General features: G+C 36.6%; 2 protein-coding genes and 2 long non-coding RNA genes across 7 annotated transcripts; 2 read left to right on the top strand and 2 right to left on the bottom strand.

Annotated features, from left to right (window-relative positions):
- Positions 1–260: 260 nt before the first annotated feature.
- Positions 261–1834, top strand: LOC135796548 (guanine nucleotide-binding protein subunit beta-2-like). The gene is given in 7 exon segments (XM_065308617.1): positions 261–329; positions 408–459; positions 462–686; positions 748–913; positions 973–1174; positions 1231–1447; positions 1504–1834. Coding segments are annotated over 7 exon segments (1038 nt in total). The 3' UTR covers positions 1611–1834.
- Positions 1637–6741, bottom strand: Neurl4 (neuralized E3 ubiquitin protein ligase 4). Its single transcript, XM_065308606.1, has 5 exons — positions 6582–6741; positions 6175–6467; positions 2361–6114; positions 2167–2292; positions 1637–2109 (listed from the first exon to the last, which is right to left on the bottom strand). Exons 2-5 carry the CDS (start codon positions 6436–6438, stop codon positions 1862–1864), a joined length of 4392 nt encoding a protein of 1463 aa, XP_065164678.1. The 5' UTR covers positions 6439–6467; positions 6582–6741; the 3' UTR covers positions 1637–1861.
- LOC135796552 (uncharacterized) lies at positions 6059–10603 on the top strand. Of its 2 annotated transcripts, XR_010549359.1 has the most exons (4): positions 6059–6149; positions 6201–6429; positions 9546–9693; positions 9794–10603. It is a non-coding gene; the product is annotated as an uncharacterized lncRNA (long non-coding RNA). The 2 variants fall into 2 exon arrangements; XR_010549358.1 differs by lacking the exons at positions 6059–6149; positions 6201–6429 and adding an exon at positions 7141–7340.
- Positions 10604–21165: 10562 nt separating this feature from the next.
- Positions 21166–25122, bottom strand: LOC135795628 (uncharacterized). 3 transcript variants are annotated; one of them, XR_010549097.1, is made up of 3 exons: positions 24877–25122; positions 22099–22273; positions 21166–22034 (listed from the first exon to the last, which is right to left on the bottom strand). It is a non-coding gene; the product is annotated as an uncharacterized lncRNA (long non-coding RNA). The 3 variants fall into 3 exon arrangements; XR_010549099.1 differs by having other exon boundaries at positions 21166–22017; XR_010549098.1 differs by having other exon boundaries at positions 21166–21999.
- Positions 25123–25294: the final 172 nt, after the last annotated feature.

Genomic DNA, 25294 nt, shown 5'->3' with positions numbered 1-25294 from the left:
GAAATAAATTTATTTTTTATTGAAAATTTTGTTTTATATTATCCGATTAATGAAATTAATGAGCAAGTGGACAAACCACATAATATACGTACCTATAGTTTGAATCGTGTTTCCTGCGAAACATAAAAATACCCTCAGCTTGTAGGTCTTCGTCGTGTACAATTTAATTAGTCATAATAGGATCACCGCTCCGTCGACGAACGCACTTCGATTGCATTTTCAGTATTCAGTAGTTTTCCAGCGTCAAATCAAACGAAACAATGCCGCCGAAAGATCCAGAATTGTTGGAATTGAGGAAAGAGTTGGAGGAACTTTATAAAAATCTCAAAGTAATTAACATTAACTTCAATTCAATTCAATTTTGTGTATTTTGTGTGATTTTGTGTTTACTTGATATAATTATTCAGGAAGCTCAAGGAAAACAAGCTGATGTAACATTGGAAAGCGCTTGTTCGGGTGTAGGGACCCACCAAAGGTAAAACTCAGCACGAAGAAAGTCCTCAAAGGACACATCAACAAAGTCAACTCTGTGCATTATTCCGGTGATAGCCGCCATTGCGTTACCGGCTCCCTCGATGGCAAACTTATCATTTGGGATACATATACCGGAAATAAAGTTCAGGTTATTCCGTTGAGGTCAGCATGGGTTATGAGTGTGGCGTTTTCACCAAGTGGAAATTTTGTTGGTAAAAACAAATTTAATCTTTAAACATTCATACACTCATTAAATTACTGTTTGTGATGTAGCTTGTGGTGGAATGGATAACATGTGTACTGTTTATGACGTCAACAACCGCGATACTTCCGGTGCCGCCAAAATGGTACGCGAATTAGCAGGTTATGATGGTTTCCTCAGCAGTTGTCGCTTTCTAGACGACAAATCCATTATGACAGGTTCTGGAGACATGAAAATGTAATACATTAATGCACACTTTCATAAATTAACATTAATTGTATTAAAATTATGTTTAGATGTCAATGGGATTTGGAATCAGGTCGGAAAACCACCGACTTCAATGCACACAATGGCGACGTAGTCTCCATTAGTCTCTCACCAGATGGCAACACGTACGTCACCGGAAGTGTGGATAAATCCTGTCGGCTTTGGGATCTACGCGAACAGAAACCCAAGCAGACATTTTTCGGACACACTGCTGATGTTAATTCTGTTTGTGTACGTTTTATTATTTATTTTACGAATGATAAAAATTAATTTTGATTTTTATAAAGTTCCATCCAGGTGGTCAAGCGTTTGCAACAGGATCCGAAGATAAAACTGCCAGACTCTTCGATATCCGCAGCGATCAACAAATCGGCTTGTACGAACCACCAAACCAAAGCAGTGGTTTTACATCTTGTGCTTTGTCTTTGAGTGGACGTTTTATTATGTGCGGATCAGATGATAACAACGTTCATATTTGGGATACATTAAAAATGCAACATAATGGTACAAAAAAAAACATAAAATTCAATAATAGAATTATATTAATCTCTCTATTGTAGGTATTCTGCAAGGACATGAAAATCGTGTCACGTCCATCTCGCTAGCACCCAGCGGAATCGCGCTGGCTTCCTGCAGCTGGGATCAACACGTCCGCGTCTGGGGTTAACACACATGACAATATTCAACTCATCATTAAACTTTGATTAGTTATATTCGCAAATAAAACATGATATACAGTATAATGTCATCATTCAACTCTCGTACTCGTACTTCGATTAGAATTTACCGATTATCACATTCAACACTTTTCCAAATAATTGTTTTCAAAGCGTTAATATTTTTTGGAATTAATCTCGTAGATGTGTATGAAATAAATACATTTATATGAAATGATATGAATTTGTCTACATGATTCTTTTAAATGGTTCTTAACTGTAGCAAGAGAGCTTGTAATGAAATCGCTCCTGTTTCTTTGGTGCTCCATTCGGGACTGTCCCTCGCAACGGAGTAAGCGCCTGGTTTGACCACAACCTGGAACGCACCCAGTGCTTCCTTTCCAGGTTCAATTTTGAATGGTTCCTGAAGACAGTGCTGCATTGATGGACTGAAGACCACTTGGATGTCATCGTGTCTTTGACCAATCAGGTTACAGTATTGCATTTGTTCTTTGAAAGAAACATAAATATTGTTAAAAATGTGATTAGTTTATTTTAAGTACATACCTTTGGTTAATAATTGTCCTTTGTCTAAGATACAACGAATTGTTCCAAGTTTCGAGGGATAATAAGCAGTGTGCCATTTATCAGTTGATAAATTTCTGAGATTCTTCAATGGGAATTTAACCCAACCTATTAAATAAATATATCCACATAAATTTCAAATTCATTTGTTTACTACAATGTTATCTACTACATACCTATCAGAGATTCGTCCTTTAACGCTTCAACGTCAAGTGATTTAGTTCTGTAGCAATTCGTGCAATAACAAGTCGGCTCGTCAGTTGTGAAATATTCATCAGGCAGAAGCAAACTCTTCTTAAACTTGCAACACTCCAATAAATACTGACATGGTGGTTGTTTAGTAGGTGTTAAAGGTGTGATGGATATTTTCGCGAAGGAAACAGCATTTCCAGAAGTGACCATTACTCCTCCAGCACTTGTGTTTGTTGCTGTTGCAGAATTAGTCATAACTGGAATGTTACTGCTCGTGCACGACGTCAATGGTAAGGTAAGACTTGATCTTTCTTTCTCACACGCTTCCAAATCTGCTTTTTCAAAGTCTACAACTTCTACAACTTTTTCTTCCTCGTCTTCTTCATGTTGTATCTTAACCTGTGTGCATTGTCCATACAAATCAAACACAGCGTACGCTCCAAGACCTGGCCGTGGAATCCATTGAACAATCTCTTCGGGGTGATTGTTGATTACAAGTTGTAACCCATCTTCTGTTAAGACAACACCTACTGTATCCCCAATGGATAAACCTTGTAGTCTTTGCGCATAATTTGATCTGGTTTTTACTCCATTGATAGAAATCCAATCATGAGCAAGAATACAACATGATCCTTTAAAAGAGAGAAGTGTTCCTGGTAATGTCAATCTTTCTGGCAGACCACAGACTACTCCAAGCATCAAAGAAGATGACCAATTCTTATCGACTTGTTCAATAGTCACATGTACACCTTGATTGTATCTCAAAGCAGGTTGGACCAATACAACACCTTGGTTGTAGCTTGCAACTCGTCTAGCGACACTCCTGTTGGTTATTTCAATATTCCTACCATGATTATCATGGAATTCATATTTAACCAACTCGGGTATTGGCGAATGATGAATTTTATCAGGTTGTAAATCATGGTCTTCGGTTGGATCCTCTACTTCTTCGTTTATAACAGGTTCTATGACTATTCCAGTTGTTATAACTCCAGTTTCCTGGTCTACCATCAATTCTAAACTATCCTGCAGTCGAATACTTGCTATCGGTGATGAAATAGTCATACGTCTTGATACAACCTGGACACTCGAACAACTCCCACGCATGTCAATAACAACATACAAAACATCCGGAAGTCTTGGAAAGATCACCGGAAGTTCTTCTCCATTGACAAAAGTTTTCAGACTAGAATCCGGTGTGCGAACAATGCCAACTCTATCACCCACCCGCAACCATTGTAAAGATGGTGCGAAAATCTGTTGGACTTGATTTTTATAAATCAATTCATTTCCTGTAATATACGCTGTATCAGGTGGTAATGACAATGTATTCGGCGATGGAGGTGTAGGCGTCACTCCAAAACACAGTGTCCCAGCAAGGTGTGGCTGTAAACCTTCAAGAGAAACTTCAAAAATTTCATCTTGACAGAGTTGAGTAGCGCTGTAAACCACTGATTGAAGAACATCTTTTGCCCTGGTTGCAATTCTACGCTCATCAGATAAAACATAGGCCTTTGACGGACATTCATAAAACTGATGAATATCCAACTCCGATGTAGCTTGTACAACACTAGCAGCCTGCAGTGATGCAGAAGTTTCCGATCGTTGACAACTTTCCATCACCGCGGACACCGCAGGAGTCGCAGCGACTGGACTAGCACAAGCAATACTAACTTGTGCACATTGACCATATAAATCAACCACAGCGTAAAGATTACCCTGGGGTACCACACAAGCAGTACCTTGTGATACGCCATCTTTGAAAAATTCAATCGCACGATCCGCTGTCTGCATCACACCAATCCTCGCGTTTACTTCAAGCGTATCCAAATCACATGGATAACTAGACTTGATAGTCACACCGTTTTCTATGACTGAACAACCGCTTAACATCCAGGTATCTCTACCTAGATCTGTAGCAGTACTAGGTAGGTCAATCTCATCAGGACGCACCGCAGTGACACCTAATTCAATACTCCCTGACCAGCGGTCAACCATGCTATCAATAGTAATCTCAAACACTTCACCCTCTCTTAAAGGTCTGCTTGAGAATACAATACCACCATTAAACTCAGCTAAAGGTTGTGGTCTCCATGCTGTCAACCCATTGTTGATAATCATCGCATTACGACCGTGGACATGATGAAACCTTAGATCACTGTATAAAGTAGTATTAGAAACACTTGAATTCATGGTATCAGGAGAACCATAGTCATATACATCGACAATTGTTGCTTCTACAGCTTGACCATACAAATCAATCACACCATACACGCGTTCAGGGACATTTGATGAAGCCATACCTTGATCAACTCCATTAACATAAAAGTTTAGATACCCGTTGTTTTTGCGGATAACACCAACCCTATCACCGACTTGTAACCTATCTAAATTCACTCCGTATTGTTCCTGGACAGTGATACCATTGTGCATGATACCACTTCCTGTCATCATCCAAGTCCCAGACCTGACATTGGTCATGGTAAACGGGAATTCTAAATCAGTTGGACTGTGAGTGGTCACACCAATTTCTATACTCCCAGCCCATTTGGTGACAACCCTATCCAAGCGTATTTCAAACATTTCTTCGGATTTCAATGGGCGGGTTGTGAGCACCACGCCATTGTTGAAATCATCAGCTGCGTTTGGTCTATGAGCAGTCCTACCATTGTTTACCACCTGGGCATGACTCCCACAGTTTGGATGAAATGTTAGACGGTCGTAATAGTCTGTTGGGGGTTTACTTTCGGGGATTTGCAGTTGTTGGTCGCGGGTATTACGCCGGGTCATTAAATTTTGCTCTTCGCGTTCGTCCCTCTCAACGATGGATACTTTGATTGTCATTCCGTATAAGTCTATTACACCCCACACGCATTGTGGGACACATTGTGCGGCAATTCCCTGATCCATTCCGTTGATGAAATAGTGAAGATTACCGTTTACTTTGCGCATCATGCCCACACGATCACCTTCACTCAATTCATCCAAATTAAAATCGCCGTACTCACGTCGGGTACCTTTACCATTTGTGAGAATACCGCAACCTGACATCATAATGGTACCGCTTCGCATGTTGGTCATTGTTGCAGGGAATACCAGGGTTGCAGGGTTGTGAGTTGTTATACCCATTTCTATACTTCCGCTCCACTTATCAACTAAACGATCGATTCTGATTTCGAATAATTCTGCATCTCGTAATGGCCGGTGAGTCATCACGACGCCATTGTTGAATTCATCCAGAGGTCTGCGGCGTTCCGCAGTGCGTTGTTCGTTTGATAATTTTATTAAAGATCCGCATCGCTCGTGAAAGCAGAGTTTGCGCGGAATTTCTTCAGGTAGAGTCAAGCTGACGTTCATGTCCATGCGTATGTCAAGACTATTACTACTACTCAAACTCAACTCGCTGATATCTGCTCCCAGAGTGACATTTAAGTTGTCATTTTCGATAGCTAGTACCGAGCTGCCACTCATGCAGTCATCGTTATTGTGCTCGCGTTGGACGGGGCTGGCGATTGTAACTTGGACGCAATTACCGTACAAGTCGACCACGCCGTATACTACAGATGGTAAACCTTCAAAGGCAACGCCTTGTGACTCTCCATTGATCAAGAATATTAAATCACCTTCAGAGGTCTTTATTAGGCCTACTCTTTCATCTTGATTGAGGTTGTCTAAGTTTTGACCATAGTTTTCAACAATTGTGATGCCATTCTTTACCAGGGAGTATCCAGACATCAACTAAAATATTAAACAATATTTTTTTAGTTTATTATGTAATTTGGATGAATTTTTACATACCCATGCACTATGATTAAGTCTTGTAGCACAATGTGGAAAATCAAAGAGGGATGGTTGGACTTCAGTGACACCAATTACTACACCCCCTGACCAGTTATTTGCCTTCTTATCTATCTTTATTTCAAAGAGGACATCATTTGGAATTGGTTCTGCAGTGATGACAACACCATGATCAAAATTGCTCTCATAATTTGTTCTCACTGCAGTACAATTCTCATTCTGCAGTGTCACGCGATCTCCGCAGCGAAAATGAAAGTAAGCCATATTGGTAAATTTTATATTAATCCATATTTCTATAAAAGAAAAGAAAGTTACTATGAAAGTTACAATAAAATTAAAATTGAATTATGTCATGGTATTATGTCAGGTCAAAATTTGAGTGTGCATTGAATGAGTGTTTAACTTACTTGTGGAATGTTATTTTTGATTGTTGGAAAATATTAGATTGCATTTTCAATGTTAAATCATTGACTTTAACATCAATCTTTCTTGAAGATGTTTGTTTGATAGGAAATTAGAACCAGTGACAATATAAACATCAATACAGATGATCGCCGGGAATTTGCAACAGTACGCGTGCGTGAGCAAGTGGCAGAAGTAAGGCTAACTTTACACTTATTATGAGTGTAGAAAGTTTTAAATGTTAGCTGGTAAAGCATGAACTAGATTTGTGCTAAAAATGTCCGAAAAATGCAAATTTTAATATTGTTTATTGATCACCAATAAAATTTTTTGGGCAATAACATTTTTGTGTTATATTTGCACTATTTTGTAAATTATTTCTAGTTTTACTTTTTGTTATAATGCTTTTATCATTACATATGTTATAACACCTTATGTTATATACCTTATTGTTCTTGCAGCTTCATTTTTGCGTGCCTTGTAGGAAATACTGCGCTGCAGGTTGCGCGCGCAGTCTTATCGCATGTTGTCGCGTGCGTGTGCTTGTCGGCTTACGCGGTGTTCGCACTGCGTAGCTATGCTTGGTCTAGCTTGCTTCAGTCGTCTTAAGCGCGCTGGTCTTTCCGCACGCGTTCCTTTTGCAAACCTCGTTTGTTTATCGATATTTGTGTTCGAGGTGCGTTGCGTTTCATTGCGTTTCATCTACGGTATGTACTTTCTGCCATCTGCGGGGGACATCAATTGTAGTTCGCCATTGTCCACTGGTAGGTTTTGTATTAAATTATATATTATTTATTTATTTTTCATTTTTAATTATGTCTATATAACGGTCTCATAATTGGCATATATGGTCTTTTGTATGTACGCATTCGAGAAGGTTTTAGCATTGCGAAATTTCAGTATACACAATAGAGTTGTTTTGGTTTTTGTCTCTACGCGTTTATCGAAATCAGTGTGTTAATAAGTTTTTATAGCGTTCAGATCTTGTATTGTGCGCGTGTGTTGCAGACAATACGTTTTAGAATGTGTGAATAAGTGTTTTAAGTTTTAAGTTTATTTTTAAATTACATGTTTCACTTTCTTTCTACTAAATTAAGTGAAATATGACACAATTTCATTATTATCAATTTTAATTTTATGATTTTTACATGATTTTTGTGAAATTTTATATCTCGCTATGGAAATTCGGCTGTATCTCGGGAATGATTCTTTCAAATTTAGATCGCGCGAGAGTCATTTTATAATGCACGACTTTGAAGCCCCCAGAAATCACTCTAGAAGTGCCTTAAAATTACTTTGAAACATTTACTGTTTTTGTGAATTTTTTGAAATTCGGCTGTATCTCACCGTTTGTGCGATTTCGATGATTTTGTCACCATTACAAAGTGCGAGAGCCATTCTTTACAACGCGTATCAGCAATCATCAAAATCTTGCGGGAACACCCTGTAAAAAATTCTTGAACATTGCCTATTTCTGTTTTTTTCGAAAACATGCGGTGGAAATTGAGCTGTATCTCGCTAATCGTTTTAGATATTGGCATGATTTTTTTACGAATAGAAAGTGCAAAAGCCATTCTTTACAACGTGTATCAGCAATCCTCGAAAATCTTGCGGGAACATCCTGTAAAAAATTCTTGAAAATTGCTAATTTTTGTGTTTTTCGAAAACATGCGGTGGAAATTGCGCTGTATCTCGCGAATCGTTTTAGATATTTGCATGATTTTTTCACGATGAGAAAGTGCGAGAGCCATTCTTTACAATGGGTATTAGCGATCCTTGAAAATCTTGCGGGAACACCCTGTAAAAAATTCTTGAAAATTGCTATTTTTGTGTTTTTCGAAAACATGCGGTGGAAATTGCGCTGTATCTCTCTAATCGTTTTAGATATTTGCATGATTTTTTCACGATGTGAAAGTGCGAGAGCCATTCTTTACAACGTGTATCAGCAATCCTCGAAAATCTTGCGGGAACACCCTGTAAAAAATTCTTGAAAATTGCTAATTTTTGTGTTTTTCGAAAACATGCGGTGGAAATTGCGCTGTATCTCGCGAATCGTTTTAGATATTTGCATGATTTTTTCACGATCAGAAAGTGCGAGAGCCATTCTGTACAATGCGTATCAGCAATTGTCGAAAATCTTGCGGGAACACCCTGTAAAAAATTCTTGAAAATTGCTAATTTTTGTGTTTTTGAAAACATGCGGTGGAAATTGCGCTGTATCTCGCGAATCGTTTTAGATATTTGCATGATTTTTTCACGATTAGAAAGTGCGAGAACCATTCTTTACAACGCGTATCAGCAATTGTCGAAAATCTTGCGGGAACACCCTGTAAAAAATTCTTGAAAATTGATAATTTTTGTGTTTTTGAAAACATGCGGTGGAAATTGCGCTGTATCTCGCGAATCGTTTTAGATATTTGTATGATTTTTTCACGATTAGAAAGTGCGAGAACCGTTCTTTACAACGCGTATCAGCAATTGTCGAAAATCTTGCGGGAACACCCTGTAAAAAATTCTTGAAAATTGCTAATTTTTGTGTTTTTCGAAAACATGCGGTGGAAATTGCGCTGTATCTCGCGAATGGTTTTAGATATTTGCATGATTTTTTTACGATTTGAAAGTGCGAGAGTTATTCTTTACAATGCGTATTAGCGATCCTCGAAAATCTTGCGGGAACACCCTGTAAAAAATTCTTGAAAATTGCTAATTTGTGTGTTTTTCGAAAACATGCGGTGGAAATTGCGCTGTATCTCGAGAATCGTTTCTGTGATTTCAATGATTCTTTCGAATTTAGATAGTGCGAGAGTAATTTTATATGACACGACTTCGCCGCCCCCAGAAATCATGCTTGAAGTGCCTAAAATTGCTCTGAAACTTTCACTACTTTTGTGAATTTTTGAAACATTTTAAACTTGATTTTTTACATTCTAAAATTTTCAACATTATTCTAATGCTGTTTTGTTACGCAGATTATGGTGCCGGTGGAAATGGTTTGTGGTCCTGTATTGGATAGAATTTTATTGAAAATCTAACAAGCCGTAACAAGAAAACATCTTCAGGATTCTTCACAACGAGTCCTCGGGGCTCTGCAAAATTTTCTATTAATTATTAGTAATGGTATGTGGTATCTCTTTTTTTAAGTGTGGCCAATCACTGTGATTAATTTCTTTTGATAATAATGTACATGTGTTTAATTATAATAATGTATGTGTTTTAGGTTTAACGCGCCGTCATCGATTTATGAAAGGCAGCACTGAAGATGATCCCACCGAACTTGCGAAATTAATTAATTACTGCCTATGAAGAATGTGGAAAAAGAGAGTACTTCTTGACCTGACCTTTCAGAGATGTGAAACCAGCTCCCAAATCTACGCATTTGTGCAGGACTCGACAAGACTGAAAAAAAAACTGATGAATTGTTACTTGCGCTTTTAAGAATATTTGTTTTATTCTTAAAAGCGCAAATGTAAATTTAATACACTTGAGAAATGGTGTCGCAAGACTAGCGTTCCAAGTTTAATTTGCTTGAAAAAAACAGCGCAAAATTAATGTGGTAAATTTGATGCGACAAATTTATCGTGGTTGAGAAAAAACGGCACAAGACTTATCTTGTAAATTTAATTTGGTTGAGAGAAATTGCGGAAGATAGGTAATTGTCAAAACATAAAAAGAATATCAGCCCAAGACTTGTCTTCTAAATTTACTTTATTTGATATATTATTATACAGCTAAGTTTTCTGCTTTAAATTTAATTCAGTTGAGGAACATAGAGCATTAACGTAAAGTACGTCAAACAATAACTGCGCTTTATATTTATATAATAGGGTCCAGAAACATGTACCGATTTGTATGATTATTATAAAGTGGGGTATAATGTTTGTGCTAAATAAGCACGTTATATTTTTCTTGATGAACTGTGTGAGACTGTTTTAATGTGCAGATGCAGTGTATTGTTATTGCTTAGAAGTGTATACGTGTGTCGAGTGTTATCCGTGTAGAATTTTACAATAAATCAATTTCCACTTGATTTGTGTGTTGTCATCATCATTATCATCATGTCGTTTTAAAGACTTAACAGTCTGTGATTTGTGTTGTTTGATAGATTAAATTTGAAAATCATGCGTCGTCTAGATTTGACTTATTGTATTTTTGTGTAAATTCGCTAGTCATTTAGACAGGGTGGTGCATGCGCACTTTCGTGTACGTGTCTTACACGTACGCTGCTATTTAAGTGCGTGACCACTCACTGCCTCACAGACAAATTCGCACTGACACACATGCACGCCACACTGTTTGAAACACTTTGTTGTTTTGTGAGGTACTATAAAATGTTCTCAGATGGCGTAACGATGTAGATTTACCTGGAAATATTCCAGCGATAAAATTTTGTTTTGTTCATTCGGTGCGATAACGACGAGTGCACATTCCACACTTTTGACTTGTGTTATTGTTTGATGTAAACTCGGTAAATCGTGTTATATTTCCTGGTCACCGGTAATAATTAGTGTTAATATACGTGTCTGATCTTTTATCAGCTATTTATCGCGTGTGTAATCTTCGTAATTGTAAATTTTGCGGGTGTAATTTATTCACGTGTTCGTGAGTCCGTTGCCGTCGGGCGACGGCCGATGATATTTTGTGAACGCTAATAATTAATTGACTTGTGAAAAACATATGTGTCATCAACAGAGGAGCATGGATCAATGTGCTACCAGGTAAATATTGTCATTCCTATGATTATTATGCAAATAACAAGAATTTGAATTCAAAGTTTGGGTTCCGACGGAACGCAGATTCATTTCAACATAGCACGGAATGCTGTAGCTAATGTTTTGTTTCTCATTTATTTCAGCATTCGCCAACTTGCCGTCGATAGTACCGTCTTCCATAACCGGTAAGTAAAATAATTTCATTGTTTATAGAAACTGTTTGCCGTGTACTTAGATTTCAGTTTAGTTCTACGTTTAATTGTATTGCAATGTTGTTGAATTTTATTTGGTGAAGATTCAATAAGACATATTCCTCATTATCTCATCTGAATAACATTTATATATCATTTAAATAGTTAATGTAAAAAACAGATAATCTTTCATCATAAAAATTTAAAATTACATAAATCGAATTTTACTTTATCATTATTCTAATACTTAATTAAAATTATGGGCCTAGTACGTGTATCATTTATAGAAGGCCTTAGCATGAACTAAAAATAATTAAATAGACTTGTTTTGTTTATTTCTATATTTATCAGCAAACGTGAGCATTCGACACGAGAATTGTGTTTGTTTTGAACACGATTTACATCTTCTTATCGCCGTGCGAATCGCTACGTCCAAGATTGCCGTGTGTTGCCGTTGCCATCTTTATAGTTTAGTTTAGTTCGCATGTATCGTGCCAAATGCAATTGCGCGTTCGGGCAGCTGATAGTCTTATCATGAACTGTCACGGCCGTGTTTGCTTCGCTGAGGTACAGCATGCACTTTTAATATTTTGTCTTATAGAGAATTTTCAGTAGATTATTAATTTTCAATCCGCGCCTCTCGACTGCTTTTAGTTTCCAATTTTTAGCACTTTTAAACACGGTTTCGGAATGTGACGCAACGCGGAATTAAATTCTCCATCTGGCTGTATTTGTTTGTTGCAGGAATTTAACCCGCGAAAATTTGCATAAAAGGGTAATTTTTTCCACCATGTTTTGTGAAATGTTTTCATGGAGCTTAACTTACAGACAATTTACCGAAGCTTAAGATTCTTTAATCTTTAATCTTTTAGTTCTTGAGAAAATCAAGAAAAATTAGAAGATTTCGTTTATTCGTCATTGTCATATTCTCATGCCGCATCCATTTGCCGCCTGCAGCATATTTTAGTATAGTTCAGATCGCTCATATCGTATGTATGTATGGTGCCAAATGCAATTTGCGCATAAGGTCGCGTTCCGTCGACGAGCTGCCGGCTTTGCGCATCTATTGCAATTCGCACACAAGGTTGTGTGTCATCGACACGCCGGCTTTACGCATCTATTGCTTTTACCTGCGGGGTTCATGCAGCAGGTGCAGAGTCTTATTGTGAATTGTCGCATCGTAGATTCTATTCAGAGATGGCACTAGAATGAACTAAAAATCATAAAATAGAATTGTATTCGTTTTGAATCATATCAGCGTTTGTGTATAAACCACTTTCTTATCGCATTTGCCGGGCGAGATGCTACGCGTAAGATTCTCGGCGCGCTGTCGCATGCAGCACATTTTAGTTTACTTCTTATCACAGGTACCGTGTCTATTGCAATTCGTGCACGAGATCGCGTGCCAGCATCGCGCTGCCGGCTTTGCGAATCTATTGCAATTAACGGACAATGTCGCGTGGATTCGACGCGCTGGCTTTGCGCATCTATTGCTTTTACCTGCTGGGTTTATGCAGCAAGCACAGAGTCTTATCGTGAATTGTCGCATCCTTGCGTGCGCAGTTTCGGCATGCTCAATTGATGGATTGCAGCTAGTTTCGTGCCGGTCTCTGGCGTATCCAGACGTATATCGCGCAACGCGTTTCGTTTTATCAGACTTCTATTTTCAAAGTTTGCATTATAATCGGTCATCAATCGACTTAGTCGTAATATGCATCTGCAGTGTTTTCTTAATTAGTAATTGTGCGTTTAATGTGCATAAATGTTTTTACAATGCTGTGGTTTTATTGTCGGTTATTGTGTGAAATGTTTTTGTTTTAACTTATGTTTTCTTTTAATTGCAGTACTTGCCGTATCCTTGCAATCCGATGAGCGCTGCATTGGTAAGTTTATAATTAAGTTATATTATTCGGTTAAATGTTTTATCACATTTCACCTGCGTGTTGCAATAGGCCGCGAATTAGGGTGGCCGTATATATTTTTCTTAATGGTGATATGGAAAACGGATCATATTGGGGAAAACCTTTGTGAAATGTTTAAATTTTTCATCGGATTCTGATAGCGCAAGAGGGGTTTTGTTAATTTTTTTAATTTGGTTTTCTCGTTTGGTGTTTTGACAACTTCTGTTCAAAGCACCCTACGAAGGTAGCGGTAGAAGTAGCTCGTGTTCAGGGCACCGTTTTATTGTCGGTTATTGTGTGAAATGTTTTTGTTTTAACTTATGTTTTCTTTTAATTGCAGTACTTGCCGTAGCAAGATGACTCGTGTTGCAATAGGCCGCGAATTAGGGTGGCCGTATATATTTTTCTTAATGGTGATATGGAAAACGGATCATATTGGGGAAAACCTTTGTGAAATGTTTAAATTTTTCATCGGATTCTGATAGCGCAAGAGGGGTTTTGTTAATTTTTTTTTAATTTGGTTGAGTCTCGTTTGGTGTACCGTAGCAGGGTGACAACTTCTGTTCAAAGCACCCTACGAAGGTAGCGGTAGAAGTAGCTCGTGTTCAGGGCACCGTACGAAGGTAGCGGTAGAAGTGACTCGTGTTCAGGGCACCGTACGAAGGTAGCGGTAGAAGTGACTCGTGTTCGGGGCTCCCTACGAAGGTAGCGGTAGAAGTAACTCGTGTTCAGGGCACCGTACGAAGGTAGCGGTAGAAGTGACTCGTGTTCGGGGCTCCCTACGAAGGTAGCGGTAGAAGTAACTCGTGTTCAGGGCACCGTACGAAGGTAGCGGTAGAAGTGTAGCGGCAGCGGTAGCTTATCTTATAGAGAATTATCCGTAGAGTTAGAAATCCGTTCTTGTGTATCACCGTAACATTGAAATGGAAGTAAATATAACTTAACTGACATTTAAAGGTGTTTTATAAAGTGTAAAATACGCTTTACAAATTTCGTGAGTGTTAACTAAGCCGGGGCAGGTTTGGCAACCTTATTCAGGTTTGGAATAATTTTTATGGATGCGGAATTTAATTTTGTATCACCTTGTATTAAAATTAATTGCTAGAAAATTCCGTAACGCGAGTTATATTGATAATTGTGTGTATACGCACTTGTACTCATTGCGTTAGAAATTGTAGTTTTTTTTTTTATCATAACACGCGAACCTGGTCTTCGGTAAGTTCGGAATAATTTTCATGGATGTGGCATTTAATTTTGTATCTCCCTGTATTGAAATTTATTGCGAGATAATTCCGTAACGCGAGTTATATTGATAGTTGTGTGAATACTTACTTGTACTTGTTGCGCTAGGAATTGTAGTTTTTTTTATTATAACACGCGAACGCGGTCTTACTTTTGGTTCGGAATGATTTTCATCGATGCGGAATTTAATTTTGTATCACCTTATATATATATATATATATATATATATATATATATATCACCTTGTATTAAAATTTATTGCTAGAAAATTCCGTAACGCGAGTTATATTGATAATTGTGTGTATACACACTTGTACTCGTTGCGCTAAGAATTGTAGTTTTTCTATTTTAACACGCAAACGCGGTCTTCCTGTGAGTTCGGAATAGCTTTATTAGATGCGGAATTTAATTTTGTATCTCTCTGTATTGAAATTTTTGCGAGAAAATTCCGTAACGCGAGTTATATTGATAATTGTGTGTATACGCACTTGTACTTGTTGCGCTAGGAATTGTAGTTTTTTTATTATAACACGCAAACGCGGTCCTACTTTTAGTTCGGAATGATTTTCATAGATGCGGAATTTAATTTTATATCACCTTGTATCAAACTTTATTGCTAGAAATTTCCGTAACGCGAGTTATATTGATAATTGTGCGTATACACACTTGTACTCGTTGCGCTAGGAATTGTAGTTTTTCTATTTTAACACGCAAACGCGGTCTTCCTGTGAGTTCGGAATAGCTTTATTAGATGTGGAATTTAATTCTGTATCTCTCTGTATTGAAATTTTTTGCGAGAAAATTCCGTAACGCGAGTTATATTGATAATTGTGTGTATACGCGCTTGTACTTGTTGCGCTAGGAATTGTAGTTTTTTTATTATAACACGCAAACGCGGTCCTACTTTTAGTTCGGAATGATTTTCATAGATGCGGAATTTAATTTTATATCACCTTGTATCAAACTTTATTGCTAGAAATTTCCGTAACGCGAGTTATATTGATAATTGTGCGTATACACACTTGTACTCGTTGCGCTAGGAATTGTAGTTTTTCTATTTTAACACGCAAACGCGGTCTTCCTGTGAGTTCGGAATAGCTTTATTAGATGTGGAATTTAATTCTGTATCTCTCTGTATTGAAATTTTTTGCGAGAAAATTCCGTAACGCGAGTTATATTGATAATTGTGTGTATACGCGCTTGTACTTGTTGCGCTAGGAATTGTAGTTTTTTTATTATAACACGCAAACGCGGTCCTACTTTTAGTTCGGAATGATTTTCATAGATGCGGAATTTAATTTTGTATCACCTTGTATCAAACTTTATTGCTAGAAAATTCCGTAACGCGAGTTATATTGATAGTTGTGTGTATACGCACTTGTACTCGTTGCGCTAGGAATTGTAGTTTTTCTATTTTAACACGCAAACGCGGTCTTCCTGTGAGTTCGGAATAGCTTTATTAGATGTGGAATTTAATTCTGTATCTCTCTGTATTGAAATTTTTTGCGAGAAAATTCCGTAACGCGAGTTATATTGATAATTGTGTGTATACGCGCTTGTACTTGTTGCGCTAGGAATTGTAGTTTTTTTTTATTATAACACGCGAACGCGGTCTTACCTTAAATTCGGAATAATTTTGTTAGATGCGGATTTTAATTGTGTATCACCCTGTACTAAAATTTCTTGCTAGAAAATTCCCTAACGCGAGTTATATTGATAATTGTGTGTATACACACTTGTACTCGTTGCGCTAGGAATTGTAGTTTTTCTATTTTAACACGCAAACGCGGTCTTCCTGTGAGTTCGGAATAGCTTTATTAGATGTGGAATTTAATTCTGTATCTCTCTGTATTGAAATTGTTTGCGAGAAAATTCCGTAACGCGAGTTATATTGATAATTGTGTGTATACGCGCTTGTACTTGTTGCGCTAGGAATTGTAGTTTTTTTATTATAACACGCAAACGCGGTCCTACTTTTAGTTCGGAATAATTTTCATAGATGCGGAATTTAATTTTGTATCACCTTGTATCAAACTTTATTGCTAGAAAATTCCGTAACGCGAGTTATATTGATAGTTGTGTGTATACGCACTTGTACTCGTTGCGCTAGGAATTGTAGTTTTTATTATAACACGCGAACGCGGTCCTACTTTTGGTTCGGAATGATTTTCATAGATGCGGAATTTAATTTTGTATCACCTTGTATTAAAATTTATTGCTAGAAAATTCCGTAACGCGAGTTATATTGATAGTTGTGTGTATACGCACTTGTACTCGTTGCGGTAGGAATTGTAGTTTTTTTTATTATAACACGCGAACGCGGTCTTACTTTGAGTTCGGAATAATTTTATTAGATGCGGAATTTAATTTTGTATCACCTGTATTGAAATTTATTGCTAGAAAATTCCGTAATGCGAGTTATATTGATAATTGTGTGTACACGCACTTGTACTCGTTGCGCTAGGAATTGTAGTTTTTCTATTTTAACACGCGAACGCGATCTTACTGTAAATTCGGAATAATTTTGTTAAATGCGGAATTGAATTATGTATTACCCAATACTAAAATTTCTTGCGAGAAAATTCCGTAACGCGAGTTATATTGATAATTGTGTGTATACGCACTTGTACCCGTTGCGCTAGGAATTGTAGTTTTTTTTATTATAACACGCGAACGCGGTCCTACTTTTGGTTCGGAATAATTTTCATAAATGCGGAATTTAATTTTGTATCACCTTATATTAAAACTTATTGCTAGAAAATTCCGTAACGCGAGTTATATTGATAATTGTGTGTATACGCACTTGTACTCATTGCGCTAAGAATTGTAGTTTTTTTATTATAACACGCGAACGCGGTCCTACTTTTGGTTCGGAATAATTTTCATAGATGCGGAATTGAATTCTGTATCTCCATGTATCAAAATTTATTGCGAGAAAAAAAAAACAAATATACATATATAATATATATATACTCAAATTAATATGGATTACATATTCAACAGCAGAGAAAATAAAAGTAAATTTTAATTTTATTATTTTATTATTTATTTTATTTTTAATTTTAAATTTAAATTTTAATATTTCAACATTGTGAAATTTTAGTTTAGCCTTCTCAACTACGGGTTTACCATTACGTTTGTGTATAAACAACTTTTTTGTTCGACTGACGCGTATTATCGCGACATACGCGACATACCTGCCTTGTACATGGCAACGCGCAGCGCACACGGCAGTCGTTACACCGCGTGGTCCACAAGCGCGTCTCTCTAATCGCCACACGTTTTGAGGTTTTAATTGGATTAATCGACGTGTATTCTTTTGGCCATCAGCAAAATATTCGGGATGGGCATGTGTGGCAGTTTTGTTTAATGATTTATCGCGGTTAGAGTGTTCTTAACTTAAAAATAAGTGTTCGTTAATCCCTGCGCGAATTTTCAGTTGGTAGAATATATTACAGGATATAAAATCTCCTCATCAGTGCAAAGGTAAGTGCCTAATAAATTTCTTCATGGAAACTTCATGGTGCAACAAATTGATTATTCCATTTAAATATTATATATTATTTTTGCATGTAACATCTTGCAAATTACAAACACATTTTTATCAGAATTCTTAATAGTGTTTCGGAAAATAACGTGCATGATTTAATTATTACAAAGACGGTTTTAAAAATTATCTGCGGATTATTAAAATGACAATATTTATGTGGTCGACCGCGCTCACTTTTCCGTCGACCGACCGCTTGGTCATCTTTTGCTGAACACGTGAACGTTTTTAATCGAATTGCACTCGATTGCATTATTAAATTAAGATGTTTCTTGTTCACCTAATAAAAGTCTTATATGATGAGTAATTTTTTGTTTTGATAGTTAGCGTATATCTTACTGTATTGCTACGCGCCGTCGTTTGGCGTCTGTTGATATAGATGTTTTCCGCCAGATATTCTATCAATTTATGATGATGCTTCACCTGTTGGTTACCTTATGCAGTTGATTCTATCATCAAATAATAAATATATACACAATATATTAAAATGTAAGTGTTTTATTCTTGTAACCTCTTCTTACTCAACTTTTCCGATGGTTTTCGTGTAAAATCTTTGAATTCATATTAAAACCTGCTTGTTTCGTTATAAATTTTCCTCGTTATGATGTGAATATTGACCATATTTGTAGTTTGTAACATCCTGTTTATAATTTTTCCAACAGTACGTAGTAAATTTATTTATGAGTTTTGAGTGTTCTTTGTTTTAAATTTGGGATTTTCCTTTTAGAACAACCTGTATTTGTTTTTCTTTGTGTCCGTGAAAATTTTGCTTCAGTTGTGGTTTTAGGGCTTTCTTTTTTGCACTTCAAATTTTCTTTTTGTAACATCCTGTTTATTAGTTTACCGGAGCATCGGTTGAAAACGAGCAATATTTGTAGTGTTTAAGTGCTTTCCCCTTTGATCGTTGAATTTTCAATTTGTGACACCCTGTATAATCGTTTTCCTTCACATCTCTGAAAATTTTACTTTGACTCTTATTAAAATTTAACTTCTGGCACTTAGAATTTTCTTGTTCTAACACCCTGTATCTTAGTTTCCCATACGTTGGGTGGAAAATAAAGCGATATTTGTAGTGTCTTTCTGTTTGCATTTTAAATTTTTCTTTTGTAACACCCTGTATATTGGTTTCCATTTCCGGTCACGTAGAAAATTGGCTATGTACTAATTTCATTATCCCGGCAATACTTTATAAAGTAGTACTTGCTTGCATGTGCGCGGCTAAGCAGGTCATAAGTCCTGTTTCAATATGGCCGCATGTATTCTGTTAACTTGTAAAATCTAAACTTGTATTGTATTAAATTGTATTTGTTAATAAAGAAATATTAAGAAAGATTTTGCCTTATGCTTTGTATGTACCCCTTTTATCATTTCAGGAACAGGTCTCTAAGAGAGTTCCCTCTCTCAGGGGATGATCCCCACTATAAAAATTGTTAAGGTGTCCTGTGTGATTTGTGTGCTCCTTCTTTCATTTCAGCTATAGGTCAGAACTTGTAAGAATATTTTTAAGTGTCACCTCTCTTGAGGCGACTTAAAACTTAGAAATATTTGAACAAGACCTTATAAGGATTGTCCTTATAAGGAGTTCCTCTCTCTGGGGTGATCCCCACCATAAAATTGTTGATATGCCTGATAATTCCGGGGATGAAGCGCAGAGACATCGTAGCTGTAGGATGGGCCGGGAGCAATGGACGGATCGAAGCAGTGGGCCGTAGACTGTCTTATAACGACACGTGCCAAAAAAATTAAAAATCTGATCCTCCCCCCCTGTTCTCTTTCTTCTATCTTCTCTCCTCTTCTCTCTACTCTGTTCTCTTCCTTCTATCTTCCTCGCTTCTCTTCTACTACTACTTCCTTCTTCTTGTTCTCCTATTTCTCTGTTTTCTGCTCCTCCACTTACTTGCTTACTTTTCTCATATTGCCTTCACTTATATTTCAATTTCTCTTATATTTCGTTGCAATTCATATATGCAACCCAAATTACACCTGATATTTTTATATTTGAGAAAAATGCCTTCTATACCTGAGATTCGATCCGTGTCTGCTAGCATGCCAGCAGGTGCACGTCTCCACTCGACCACCGAGTGTTTTATCATTGTTATTTGATTCTTCTATTTATGTTTCTAATTTATTCAACTTTTTAAAAACAACAACACAAGTCTTAGGTATATGCCACTCGCTCGACGCACATAAGATTTATATGCAATATTATTTAAGACGTCAATACTGAAAACGACAAAGAGGATACCACAAAGAAATATGAATGGGATTTTAATATTACATTATGTTTTATTGACAACATTTAAAAATAAATACATTTTTTTTAATAAAAAATATCGACAATTAACAAATTCTACCGCAATAAAGACTTGCCTTATAATTTGCGCATCTCCAAAACATCCGCTATAAATATTGCAAACTCCATTTGTGCACTCACAAACTTCCTTTGTGGATATCAGCGTCTATTTGCACGAGTTAATTATAAACGATAACCGTTTGCCGACGGACACACACGCGCATAGGAAAACCGAAGAGAATCCGCGATTGATAAACACCCAACGCGTGCAATCACACTTTTAAAATCCCGATCACGTTCGATTCTGGTATATGCCGTCGATTGCTTAACAAATATAAATTTACTTATTTATACATTGATTTGCTTAATTATGATCGGACAAAATAGAACTAGTCGCGATGAACACGCGCGGTTTACTCGACGACCGGAATGAAACTGCGGTACACTGGGCTGCACGCAGCCAACGCCGACAACATGCGGCCACTATCGCTGTTGCGATACGCTCGCTGAACGCGACAAAAAAATTGTTTACATGCAAAATATCGGCACGTATTTCGTGACAGCATGGCAGTGCAACTTTTCTTTTCTACGACGTTCCAACTGCAAATCATTATTCCCAATATTCCCAATATTGTTTTCGACCACAACTTTTCAAAAATAACTATATTTAACAAAACACAAGTTACAATTACAAATACAATACACAAATAACACAAGGTGCAATCAAAATCACAACGTAAATTAACAATGGAATAACAATGCACATTTAAATTTACGCACAAAAACCACGACCATGCCTTACTTGATATTACTACTAATTATTACCATTACTCCTACTAGATCAACATATTACAATAAGTCTACCTAATTTCTACGACATGTGTAACAAAAGATGACACAACACACAAATACCTACAATATTCACTTATATACTAATTTCTAATATGATAACAGAAAAATCGTGCACATTTATCACAGACACATATTACAATAATCATACAAATTGATACATATTTCTGGCCTCATTAAATATATATCGCAAGTTAGGACGCCTTAAATACAGTGTGTCATGCTCTATTTTCTCAAGTGGGTAAATTAAATTTAGAACAGTCATGCGCTGTCTATGCTGTTTGAATAAAATTTGTTACATACGTTTTGCAAATTTTGCGCTGTCTTTCTAAATCATATCACACTGTTAACACAAGTATTGCATTGTTTTCAACAAATAATAACTATACTTTGAAACAATGAAACTAGACTATAAGACTTGTGCGGTTTCAATTTCTGAGCGTATTAAATTTGGTGCTGTTTATCAGCAATATTAAACTTTCCTCACTTATTTTGATAATATACAAATAAATTTTGTTAAGAACAGGTCACATTCCTTTTGTCTACCTTCTCTCTTCCGGAATACTATGCAGGACAAATATAGAGTTGGTGGTAAGCGAGCTTATCTGACAGGGAATGTGTCAGATAACGACCAATTATTCTTCTTCATCCTTTTTCAGTTTTCTTCAAAGCCAGCGTTCTGCTTATCAATCTGCGTCAAAAACTTGAACTTAAAAAAACACATTGCTAAAACTCAATTTGTATAATTAAAAAAACTTAACATTAAAATTTATTAAATTAAATTATTTACATTTTAATGTTCAATAACACGTTGTCAAAGAACCTGGAGTTTATTCCTCTAACATCTTAGGACATCGGAATTTGCAAACTTCTAGTCATTCTAGTGTATCCTGCAAGGATAAATGGCGTTGAATTCATCTCGGATGAACCATAACGTCGATAAACCAAATCCGCAGACAAAATTACTACCGAAGAAAGATAAAAATAAAAAACATTTATTTTAGTAGTTAACCAATTTTGTACAAATAAAAACAATTCGCGAAATACAGCCCAATCTCCACCGCGTGTTATTAAAGAACACAAAAATTATCAATTTTCAAGAATTTTTTACAGGGTATTACCGCAAGATTTTTAACGATTGCTGATACGCGTTTAAAAGAATGGTTTTCACACTTTCTAATCGTGAAAAAATCATGCAAATATCTAAAACGATTCGCGAGATACAGCGCAATTTCCACCGCATGTTTTCAAAAAACACAAAAATGAGCAATTTTCAAGAATTTTTTACAGGGTGTTCCCGCAAGATTTTTGAGAATTACTGATACGCGTTGTAAAGAATGGTTTTCGCACTTTCTAATCGTGAAAAAAATCATGCAAATATCTAAAACGATTCGCGAGATACAGCGCAATTTCCACCGCATGTTTTCAAAAAACACAAAAATGAGCAATTTTCAAGAATTTTTTACAGGGTGTTCCCGCAAGATTTTTGACGATTGCTGATACGCGTTGTAAAGAATGGTTCTCGAACTTTCGAATCGTGAAAAAATCATGCAAATATCTAAAACGATTCGCGAGATACAGCGCAATTTCCACCGCATGTTTTCAAAAAAACACAAAAATGAGCAATTTTCAAGAATTTTTTACAGGGTGTTGCTGTAAGATTTTTGACGATTGCTGATACGCGTTGTAAAGAATGGTTCTCGAACTTTCTAATCGTGAAAAAATCATGCAAATATCTAAAACGATTCGCGAGATACAGCGCAATTTTCACCGCATGTTTTCAAAAACACAAAATGAGCAATTTTCAAGAATTGTTTACAGGGTGTTCCCGCAAGATTTTTGACGATTGCTGATACGCGTTGTAAAGAATGGTTCTCGAACTTTCTAATCGTGAAAAAATCATGCAAATATCTAAAACGATTCGCGAGATACAGCGCAATTTCCACCGCATGTTTTCAAAAACACAAAAATGAGCAATTTTCAAGAATTTTTTACAGGGTGTTCCCGCAAGATTTTTGACGATTGCTGATACGCGTTGTAAAGAATGGTTCTCGCACTTTCTAATCGTGAAAAAATCATGCAAATATCTAAAACGATTCGCGAGATACAGCGCAATTTCCACCGCATGTTTTCAAAAACACAAAATGAGCAATTTTCAAGAATTTTTTACAGGGTGTTCCCGCAAGATTTTTGAGAATTACTGATACGCGTTGTAAAGAATGGTTTTCGCACTTTCTAATCGTGAAAAAATCATGCAAATATCTAAAACGATTCGCGAGATACAGCGCAATTTCCACCGCATGTTTTCAAAAAACACAAAAATGAGCAATTTTCAAGAATTTTTTACAGGGTGTTCCCGCAAGATTTTTGACGATTGCTGATACGCGTTGTAAAGAATGGTTCTCGCACTTTCTAATCGTGAAAAAATCATGCAAATATCTAAAACGATTCGCGAGATACAGCGCAATTTCCACCGCATGTTTTCAAAAAACACAAAAATGAGCAATTTTCAAGAATTTTTTACAGGATGTTCCCGCAAGATTTTCGACGATTGCTAATACGCGTTGTAAAAAATGGTTCTCGCCCTTTCTAATCGTGAAAAAATCATGCAAATATCTAAAACGATTCGCGAGATACAGCGCAATTTCCACCGTATGTTTTCATAAAACACAATAATTAGCAACAAATCATTGAAATTGCACGAAAGGTTCACGAAATACAACCAAATTTCCAACGCGTTTTTAGAAAATTCATAAAAATAGTAAAAGTTTCACAGCGATTGTAATGCACTTTTAGTGTGATTTTAGGGGGCGGCAGGGTCGCATCGTATAAATTGACTTTCGCGCTATCCAAATTTGAAAGAATCATTGAAATTGCACGAAAGGTTCACGAAATACAACCAAATTTCCACCTCGTGTTTCAGAAAATCACATACATCGTGAAAAGTGCATAGCCGATTTTAAGACACTTCTAGAGTGATTTCGGGGGGCGGCAAAGTCGCATCGTATAAAATGACTCTCGCGCTATCTAAAAAAATCGTAAATCGTATATCGTGAAACCGTTTTTAAGGCACTTTTAGTAATATTTCCGGGGGCGGCAATGGCTCATTCTCTAAAATAACTGTCGTGGTATGAACATTTGAAAGAATCATTGAATCATTTCAATCGCGAGATCCGAAATTTCATAATAGTCATGAAAAAAATCACAAAATTAAGAATAATCAAAGTATCATATTTTGTTTTATTTAAAGGAAAAAAAGTAGAATATGGAATTTATAGATAAACTTAAAACACATAGGTATTCACTATACCTGAAATGTGTAGTCTACACAATCAAGCGGACAGTGCAAGATTTGAACCGCATAAAAACTTGTTTACAAACTGACATTGATAAACGCGTAGACAAAAACGATAACAATTCTATTGAATGTACTGACTAATTTTGCAATGTTGAAATTTTCTCAAATGGCTACATATAAAGAAACATAAATGCCGATTACAAGACTGTTATATAAACATAATTAATCAGGAAGAGTAAATAAATAATATTAATTCAATGCGAAACTTACCAGTGAAACGATGGCGTACTACAACTGATGTTCCCCGTGGTTTGCAGCAAGCACATGCCGTAAATGCTGGATTATCGTTACAATCCATTTTTCGTAACGAATTCAATTTTCAGTGATATAACGCAACGTACCTCAAATTTACAACACAAATACCGATAAAATGAAATAAATTTCTTATTAGTAATTTAGATAAACTTCAAACAAGAAACAAACGAGGCTTGCAAGAGGAACGCGTGCGGACACACCGACACGTTTAAGACTACTAGGCTACGCTGAGCGCACCGCGTAAGCCGACCCAGCGCGCGCACGCGGCAACATGCGCGCAACCTGGAACGCAGTATTTCCGTAAAGGACACGTGAAAAAAGAACTACTGGAGCCGCAAGGAACATATTTGACTTAACCAACGGACGACGCAGA

This window comes from Atheta coriaria, unplaced genomic scaffold (assembly GCF_025399875.1).
Source record: "Atheta coriaria isolate IRGN ID8LTWV9N9 unplaced genomic scaffold, Caltech_Dcor_3.1 hic_scaffold_7_pilon, whole genome shotgun sequence".
NCBI classification, from domain to species: domain Eukaryota; kingdom Metazoa; phylum Arthropoda; class Insecta; order Coleoptera; family Staphylinidae; genus Dalotia; species Dalotia coriaria.
The sequence above is the reverse complement of the archived record's forward strand: the minus strand, read 5'-3'. Positions and strand labels throughout refer to the sequence as shown.